Genomic DNA, 10,207 nt, shown 5'->3' with positions numbered 1-10,207 from the left:
TAAGCAGCCCTCCAAGCTCCTTTTGCTGTGCCCAAACGGCCGGGAGGGGGCGCCCGATCTCTCAGTAACTGACAGACCGGCGCCGCAAACTCAGCTGAACCCGCCTCGAGGTACAGAGCGGCCAAGTCGGTCGGCGGAACCACGGGGAGAACTCGGGGGTCGCCCTTGGCAGGAGCCGCGACCCGGGCGAGGCGCCGCCGGGGCGCAGGGAGCGCGTGGGGCCGCGCAAGCAGAAAGGAAACTTCTTTTTCGGGCCGGACTGCCCAGGGGAGCTTTGCCGCCGCCTCTCTCAGAGCCTTTAATTTCTGCACCTGCCCTTGTATCCACCCTCCCCTTCCTGGGAGGAGACTTTACCCAGAGCGATTTAACACACCGGTGCCGGTTTATGCTGTGATTGATGGCTGGAAATCCAGTGGCAACCCACTCCAGTACTCTTGCCTGGAAAATCCCATGGACGGAGGAGCCTGGTAGGCTGCAGTCCATGGGGTCGCGAAGAGTCGGACATGACTGAAGCGACTTAGCAGCAGCAGCAGATGGCTGAAAATCAGAGCATGTTGTGGTATGTTTTCAGATTCAGGACTGTTTCTGGGGAAAGGGGCTAATTCAGGGACAACAGGAAAGGCGTCTACAATCCGGACAGAAATCTACTCGATATTGCGACCCTCCAGTGGGAAGGAAGACTTGGGGACAAGACTGAGACTTAAAGGAGCCCCAAGGGAAAGAGAAAATTATTTCATTCAATATTAATATAAAAGGTAAATTTCTCCTGTAATGTTGTCTGAAAAATCTTTTAAAATATATGTGTTAAACTCACATCAAGTTGAAATATTTTCTTATGCCACAACAGTACTTTTAAGTTCCTGGCTTTAATGGAAGCAAAATCATCTGTAATGTTTTCAAAATTGCTGCTTTGTATATATCTCTCTTCACTGAGGGAATGCTATATTTGACAAATTATGACCCAGTAACTACCTTAAATAACCAATCTCAACTTACAAATTCCTTTTTCCTCTCATGTGTGTTAACCAAGGATCATCTATTACACATTCATTTTTTTATGTAGTCAGTTTTTCATTGGAGAGTTTCATTAACTTTTTCAAAATGTCAAATCATATGGGTAAGTTGCTGAAAAACCTGCAGTCAAAATGCTTTTGATTTCAGCGTACTGTGTGCTCAGTAGGTACCAACTGTGAAATAGGCAGTTGGGTATATAATTGCAGCATGCATCTTCGGAAGGCATCACCATCAAGACAGATTTTTAAAGCCCTGAAAACTAGAGCAGGTCATGACCTAGTTCATGAGTTTGAACAGAAAACAGTTCTAGGCCCTGAACACAGGAAAATCACAAGTGTCTTTGTCACACATGAAACTCAGACTGGATACCAGCCAGATGGCAGGAGTGCAGTGTGAGTGTGGAGTCAGGGATCTGGTTGAGGACCTTGCAATCTGTGTGTCTTCTAGCTGGAGATCACGGAGTTTGAACAAAAATGAATCATGAAGTCCTTTACATGAGTAAAGTGACAATGCAAGAACAGTGGGTGCATTGTGTATGGATCAGAAATTCACAGAAGAAATCTGCATTTCCAGTGGATATGATGGGGAAGGGATGTCACCTGCTCTAGCGCACTGGTCTTAAAACTAAAGTCTCAACTCCACAGCTCTTCTCAGCTCTACTCTGTGATGCTGGGGCTCCAGTTCCTTCCAGTATATTTCTCCTTTGCCTGCAGATTGTTTTTCTTTCAGAGTTCTCCCGAACCAATTCCAAGAGGTGGACGAGAAAGCTGGAGTATGACTGATGACAACCGCCATCAATTAGGAAAAGGAAAACTAATGGTTGCTGCTAGATGCCATGTGTCACCAGTCAGATTGGCAAAATTGAAAAGGATGATAAGATCCTCTTTTGGTCAATGAGTGAGAACATATAAGAGCTTATATGGTCTTGAATGTGGATTCATGTAGCCATTGTTGTCATGGACAGTTGGCAGTGTGCATGTGCAAGGTTTATGTATTTTGACCAATAAAATTGACTTCATGGCCCCGTGTTCAGAGAAAGACTCTCGCTTGCGTATAAGACATCTGCATACACTTGTAGCAGTCTCTCCTCAAAGGCACTGATTTCTGAGAAGGACCGACTCTAAGAGGTGACACTGCCGGCACTTAGGGACTGAAGTCTTCACGGAAAACAACTGGGATCAAACCCAGGACAGCTCAGGGTTGGAGAGCAGAGCCTCACCCTGCATGGCCCTTGTTCTTTTCTTTCTGCCTCTGCTTTGCTGCTGAAAGACTGAAACCCAACAGCAAGTTGAGAAGGTAATTTTAGAAATATGTTAAAAAGTAGCACAGGACTACTCATACTAAAGAACAGGAAACATTATTAATGAGTAATGTGTGTGATATTCTGCAGTCCTATGAGATCTCTATGATTTCCCTATTATTCATTTTTATAGTAGATCAAAGCATTTTCTACTAATCCTTCTTTCTCAAAGAATTTCTGTGACTTCCTAAGAATACTTCTAGAAGTCTGAAACACAGAAATTGGAATTGTCTTCAGCCTTGAGCACAGGAGAGTTCACACACTGAATATACTGTGAAACTAGCACCCAAGTTAAATATTTTTACCAAAGACCCAGCATCTTTCCAGTGCTGCCTTTCAGTCCCTGCCTCAGGCCGGCTGTCCTGCCTGCTCCCTGTGGGCAGCTATTCTGGGACTCTCCCTGTCCTGATTATTTGACCAAGCACACTTGTATGCTTCTTGTAATATGGACTTATTGATCCAAACAGTAGTTCTATGAAAAGCTACTGTTATTTTCCCGATATTTGAGAAGAAGATCAAGATAGAATGCATGCCTGCATGCATGCTAAGTTGGTTCAGTCATGTCCAACTCCTGTGACCCATGGACTGTAGCCGACCAGGCTCCTCTGTCCGTGCGATTTTCAAGAAAGAATACTGGAGTGGGTTGCCATTCCCTTCTCCTTAGTATTTGTGATATTTTGCAGGGTCACACTGCTGTTAAATAGCAGAGCTGCAATTCAAAGGTTTTGAAGCTTCTAGAACTCTCCTTTCACTTGTGCTCTCTTCCAGTGATTTCCACTCAGAAACTTTGAGGCTAGAAACCATCACAGAACAGAGCTCCTGTGTTGGAGGCAGTGAAGATATAGTGTAAGGGAGTGGATTGTTCAGTAAAGCAGGACTGAGGAGAAGGTGGGAGGAAGAGTAAGGTCAGGATCAGCCACTCAGCACCACATGTTTGCAGCTTCTCTGGAGGAGGGGAGTCCTCCCCCCACATACTGACACCAACCATTCTCTGTTGATTGGGTATAAACTAGTTATACTTGTGAATTGAGGGCTAATCATCTACCACCGTTTCAGAGACTCCTTTCCACCTGTTTTTTTTGGGTGAAGGGGGCTGCACTCCACAGCTTGCAGGATCTTATTTCCCTGACCAGGTATCCATGGCACCTGAGCTTCTCACACTGGAAGCATGGAGTCCTATCCACTGGACTGCCAGGGAATTCCAGGAATTCTACCTTTTGACAATCATTTCCTGAAAAGTGATATGACTATTCTGTAGTATAAATGGACAAATGCTATTCCACGATAGGTTTATGTAGACAAAACAAGTATTTAGTTCTTCTTAATGAAAAAAGAAATTTACTTTCATAAGAAATTAATAAATAAATTAGAAGATTAAGGAAATGAACGTATTTTCTAAATTTTATTACAATGCAGACAAACGTTTTTACATGAAAATATAAACATGATGAGGTAAAATAAATACATAAATAAACATAAATAACATCACGGCAGTCATCCCTTATGGACTGATCCCCGTGCAGTTGAATACTTTTTATATCTACTTGCTTATTGCTACTGAGAAAGTACTATTGATTGAATTCAAGAAACATTGTGGCTAAAGCAGAAATCAGAGTCTTCTGAAATGACCTCAGGGGAGCGTGCAAAGGTGATGTGGCATCTTAGTCAGTGAGAATCATGTCAAGGTGAGTTCAGGTCTCCATCCATCATTCTTAACCTTTCTTGCAAGTTGGCTGATGAGGACAAGGATCTCATGATTTCCACTATGACGATTTCCCAGGCGCAGTCACTGTATTCCTTCTCTTTCAGGTAGACATGGATGCCCTGGAAGTACCTCTTCACGGCCAGTGTGGGGCCCATCCTTCCCAGGGCAGAGTCTTCCTCTCCTGTCACCGGGCCCAGGCAGGCGTCCAGGTCATCCAGCTGCTGATGGAGTCCAGTGCGGAGCTGCTCCAGGAGGGTGGTGTCCCAGGCAGCAGAGGAGCGCTCTGTGTGGAAGAGGTTGAAGGTCTGCTGGAGCATCTCGTGGAGCACAGAGATGGCCTGGGCCTCCTGGAGCTGGCTGCCCTCCACCATCTCCTGGGGGTAAGCGAAGTGTTTTCTTTCCTGCAGACAGAAGCGAGGAGAGAGTCTCCTCATTTGGCCCAGGAGCCTGAGGTTCTGCCTGCCAACCAGCACGTGGTTCTGAGACAGGTCACAGCCCAGGGATCCTCCCGGGCCATAGCTGACCAGCACCAGGGCCATCAGTAGAGAGAGCACGAAGGCCATGGGGAAGATGAGGTGGCCACTGGCCTGGCTGAGGCAGCGTCTGGTGGAACCTTGAGGTAGGTTCTCTGATGCCATGCTTTCTAAGCAAGGCCATTAAATAGGGAACATGGTAATTTTCATTTTCTAATTGTTGTAATACACTTTCACTTCCTTTTTTGATTTTCATTTATGTATTCACAACATGATCAAAGAAAATGTCATCAGTTTAAAGTGTTAATTTTACCTATTCCCAATAACTTCAAATGTACCCATCCAATTAAATATGTGTCAATCAAATGAGAACGTTTTTATTATTCAACAGTTTTACTTAAACTGTTCAACACTTTTCTGCTCAGAGTTTCAGAGCTGGAGGAAGGAGATTCAGTGATGGTGTTTCTCACTGGAAGCTTATGTCACAGAATCTAGTGAGTGTCAGTCATTCATTCAGGCCGTTGATTCCAGTGGGCATCTCTGTTCCTCTGTCTCTTTCTCCCTCTGAGAATGAAGGACGGTGAGAACCAGGCTACTGGTTCAGGGAGAAATAGCCTTCTTTCCTTTACTTGAGTATACTTTTTCACTTAGTTTCTACATTCATTTAGTGACTTTTTGGCCCGGATTTGTCTTGCTGCTCCTGTTCTAGTTCTAAATCACGTTGAGGTAAGAAAAATAAAGCGAAGTAAGGAAAGGCAGAGGGGCTGTAGCTCTATCATATTTAAGATTTTAGTTTTTTTTTTGGTTGTTGTTTCCCTTTGCTACTTTCCTATAAAATAAAACTGCACAGTTGTTTTGTGGGCAAAAAGAAAACTAATCTAAGTCTGAATGTCTGAATATGAATGAAGGGAAGTGGTTTTCCCCGACACAATGATGTCTTCTGAGTTAGCAAACTTCAGTGCAGCACAGCTGGGGATGAGGCTGTGGCAGAGGGGAAGCATGAGGCCAGTGTGAACAACAGAAAGGCTTATTGCTGGGCCATGGCTGCTTCTGACAGAAGCTCACGAAGGTCAAGTCCAGGTCAAGTGACTGTCCTTTGCTTTGCAAGATCAGCTACCTCATTTTTCTTTTGATTAATGCACGTAGGATTAGTTTCAGGAGAGAAGGAAGAAGTCAAGCCCATCACCTAACAAGAGATGGACAAGTAGAATGCCAGTTGCTGGAATACTAACCCTCACTGGCAGTGTCTTAGAGACCAGCCTTGCTGAGCATCTGTCTAGGTAATAAATCCACTCAGGCAGTGAGAAGATGCTTTGAAAAAAACTAGAATGAAATAGAATTAAATGATTCCAAAACATCCTGAACTTAATCTGGATAATAGTAATTATGATATTAAAAATAATCGCTGAATTTTATTGCCTGCTACTAATGGACTAGTCACTTTTCAAGTTCTTTAGAATTTTAACTGAATCCTCTCATTAACTCTTAGGGTCCCACTTACTTATACTCCTGGAGAAAAATATAAATCTAGAGAAATGAACTATTCCAATCATAGCAAAGATTCAAGAGCAAACCTTGGGGGCTTTGATTTGTCTGAATAATCCAATTTAAAAAAAAAAAAAAAGGAAGGCTGCAAATGGACATGACATTAAGGAACCAATGAAATAAGTGAGGAGGAGAGTGAGTTGACAAAGACCCCTTAATCCATTTCAGATGCCAAAGGGTCATGACCTATTATTTTGTAGGGTCACAGTGTGTAGTCTGAAGTCCGCAAAATTACGATCTAATCATAACTAGAGAAAATCACTATTAAGTAGTTGGAAGGGAGTAGATTGTTCTGCCAGCTAAAGTAAAGCAGGAGTTTGCTCATTGTCTAGTGGTTAGGATCCAGCACTTTCACTGCTGTGACCTGATTTTAATCCCTGGTTGGGGAAGTCCGATCACACAAGCCTCCTCGAAGTCTAAGCTTTTATGAGTGGTTTCTTCAGTGAAATATAGTAAAATAATTTTATTAAGCCTATGAGAGGTAAGCCCTACTTTCTATGTATTTAAACCTCTTGAACTTTCTTGTGAGCTTGCTGCTGCTGCTGCTGCTAAGTTGCTTCAGTCGTGTCCGACCCTGTGTGACCTCATAGACGGCAGCTCACCAGGCTCCCCTGACCCTGGGATTCTCCAGGCAAGAACACTGGAGTGGGTTGCCATTTCCTTCTCCAATGCGAACAAAGAAAAAGCAGGTAACAGTTTCTCACCACATGAGTTCTGACGTTTCTCCTTCAGGATGACAATGAAAACATCTTTCCGCATCAGGTTCTGCAGAATGAAGTCTCTACCCACTGCAGTCCCTGACCTCCAACACGCACTGATAGGAGTTCAGGGTTGAGATCAGGAACGAGGCACTCTGTGCTCTGGGAAAACTGACACAACAGGCCTTCTGATAGTTAAATAATTTCCAGAGAAAATTGATGAACCCAATTTTACAACTTCTCATGTGTAGAAAAGCTCTAAAATCTTTCAGAGAGACATCTGTTCCTCCTGATTCTCAGCCACTTTCTCCCAAGATGTGAGCTTATCTGCACGTCACCCCTTCACCACAGTCGCATGCATACTGACCTCCTCTACGTCCGTGGAGCAGTTCCTCAGAGCTGGGGGGAGGCTGTCCTCTGGCCTGTAGTCCTCAGCAAGTCCTCCCAATAAAATGAACTCTGGGGAGTCATGTTTTTGGGTGTGTTTTTTTTGGTTGACAAGGTCCCCTTCCAGGACACCTCCTCAGGTAACCTACTGTTCTCATTCTCAAGGAAGACACCTGTGTTTCTCACCTCCAGTCCAGCTGGGTCATCCTGGTGTCTACTGATGGAGTTCAGTGAAGAACTGCTACTCTATTTCCCAACTTCAGGTCAAGATGTGGGTGTTGAGGAGGCCTGTGTGCGACCAAGATGGAAGTGCACGTGTGCTTCCTGGACAGAAGCAGTGAACATTTTTCTCCTTGGCAGGGAGAAACTGGCTTGAATTGTGAAGTAAGCCTCAAAGCCTTGTATAGTTATCTTTTTAAAAAATTTCTAGCTCAACCTATTAAACATCATTAAGTAATACTATAGAACTGACATGAAAAGATTATTTAGAAAATAATTTGTTAATTAAACGATATTTTTAGCAGTAATATCAGAATGTTTTTTACTTGTTTAGGACCCTAATCCTCAGGAAGGTTTCCAAACCTCTCAATGTACTTTACATGTTCCCTGAGGGGCTTCCATGGTGGCTCAGTGGTGAGGAGCCCACCTGCCAATAGGACCACATGCGGTCCTAGAGGATGCGCACGCTGCAGAACAGCTGAGCCATGTGCCGCAACTATTGCCCTGTGCTCTAGACCCCGGGACCCCCACTACCGAAGCCAAGTGCACCAGAGCCTATGCTCCCCAACAAGAGGAGCTACCACAGTGAGAAGCCTGTGCACCACAACTAGAGAGGACCCACCTTTGCCACAACTAGAGGAAAGTCCAGGCGGCAGTGAAGACACAGCACAGTGAAAAATGAATAAAAAATAAAATTATTTCAAAAGTCCCTCCAACTTTACATATAGCTACTGAGTGCTGTATGTCCCAGCTGGAACGAAGAGAAAGATGACTGATTCATCAATGTCCTGAAGATTGCCTACATTAAATACATGAATTTCCACAAAGATCTTTGTTACTTTGAGAAATTGTATTCTTTCAGTGTTCACGTTACTAACATATGTCCTACAAGGAAAGCTCTGTCCCACTGTTGCTAAACGTATTAAAAGCCCTGCCTGTGCCCCTTCTATTCAATCTTGTTTGATCTTGTTTGTCTCTCAGAGATGCAAAGACACCATGATGGAATTTAAGAACTTCCCTGGATTGCATTGTCCCCAGGCACCTCTTGCCCTGCTCTGTGATAACTTGCTGGGTCCTAAGGAAGAAAGAAGTCTGCAGCTGTGACGGGAGTGGCCCTCGTGCCTTCCAGGACTCTGCAGGCTGCTGTGCTGTGAACGTCACCCGTGCTGGGGACACAGCTGGTGGCCAGGCACTCGTGCTCTGTCTCTGTGCTCTCAGCATCACTTCAGTCTTCTCAGTCTCTGAAAAGGAATGTTGTGGAGAAGCACTTGCCTCAGTGTAGTTCATCTGTGTTGTTCTGTGTCCTGAGGACCCGCTGCTGCTCCAGTGAACACTTTAAACATCTCTGTTCTACTTCCAAGTTCTCAAGCTGCTGCTGACTTTCAACTCCAAGTGTCCAGTGTTTTGGGCTTTTCTCAAATGAGATTCCTGAACCAGGTGAGTTCCTCCTAGTGCAACCAGCACATGGATTAGCCTAGGTAGACACTCAGAGGAGAAGGCAATGGCACCCACTCCAGTACTCTTGCCTGGAAAATCCCACAGACAGAGGAGCCTGGTAGGCTGCGGTCCATGGGATCACAAAGAGTCGGACACGACTGAGCGACTTCACTTTGACTTCTCACTTTCATGCATTGGAGAAGGAAATGGCAACCCACTCCAGTGTTCTTGCCTGGAGAATCCCATGGATGGCGGAGTCTGGGGGGCTGCCGTCTATGGGGTTGCACAGAGTCGAACACGACTGAAGTGACTTAGCAGGAGCAGATCCTCCGAGGAGCCCCTGGTGTCTCCACCATTGTTCACTGTGGGGCGGGGTTCCCTCTATTTACTGTGTTTCTCTGGGAGGCTGGACAGTCTGGACCTGCAGTGCTTGGCAGGCAGAGCAGGTGAAGTCATAGGAGAGTGTCTGACAGATCTAGAACTTTCACTCAGGTTCTGCTTTTAGTTGGTGGTTTGCAATCGTAAGGGGAAATTGACAACCAGAAACCATAATGGAGAAGAACACAGCTGTATGAATGGAGAAGACACCTTCATGCATAGTGAATGAGGAGCGCACACTGGGGATTTCTACACTGGGAGGAAGTGAATGACTGTGATATTTGAGTGTAAGGATAAGATATGCACCTGACCTCTCGCCAACTGAATACCACGTCTTCAAGCATCTCTACAATTTTTTCCAGGGAAAAAAATTCCACAACCAACAAGAGGCAGAAAATCCTTCCCAAGAATTCATCAAATCCTGAAGCATGGATTTTTTTTTTGATGGTTGTTTTTAGGTTACTTTTTTTTGAAAAAAAAATCAGAGTTACAAAAAGCACTGGAGTGGTTATGTTCCCTTCAAGGTCCTCAGAGCAACAAAAAACATAGCTAGAGCTAGAGTATTTTTACTTCTAACATGCAGATCCTAAAAAGGGCTCAAGGAATCATAAAATGCAATTTTTAATCAAGCTGCCATTCAGGCTTGGTGGCTCTGTTTTAACGAAAAAACAAAGTAAGTCTTTTACAGTAAAAATTTAATAAAGGAAGAAAAATCATAAACTGACTAAATACAAAATATACATTTTCCCCTAAGTGTACATACATAATACTTTATCAACAAAATAATTTAAATATTTATAAATAGTTAAATAAATATTAAAATAAATAAATAAATGTCCAAGTAGTTAAATATGTAGATAGATGAGCTTCGGCATCTGTTTTGCCTATAGAGTAGAACATGATGTTACTTAATATTCCAGAAATCATTTGACATATTGATTCATTTCAGGGTGCAATGACAGCAGAAATGAGAGTCTTCCACATGGCAGTGCAGGAGGAAGTGTGGTCTGTTGGTCCATGAGAATCATTTCCGTGTTGAACCAGGTGTGTG

General features: G+C 44.0%; 1 protein-coding gene across 1 annotated transcript; it reads right to left on the bottom strand.

The window, feature by feature from the left end:
- On the bottom strand, positions 1-6,147 carry LOC617112 (interferon omega-1). The gene has a single exon (XM_059889374.1). The coding sequence runs from the start codon at positions 4,655-4,657 to the stop codon at positions 3,995-3,997; it is 663 nt and encodes a 220-aa protein (XP_059745357.1). The 5' UTR covers positions 4,658-6,147; the 3' UTR covers positions 1-3,994.
- Between the last annotated feature and the right edge of the window lie 4,060 nt (positions 6,148-10,207).

The sequence above is a fragment of the Bos taurus genome, chromosome 8, assembly GCF_002263795.3.
Source record: "Bos taurus isolate L1 Dominette 01449 registration number 42190680 breed Hereford chromosome 8, ARS-UCD2.0, whole genome shotgun sequence".
Taxonomy (NCBI): Eukaryota; Metazoa; Chordata; class Mammalia; order Artiodactyla; family Bovidae; genus Bos; species Bos taurus.
The sequence above is the reverse complement of the archived record's forward strand: the minus strand, read 5'-3'. Positions and strand labels throughout refer to the sequence as shown.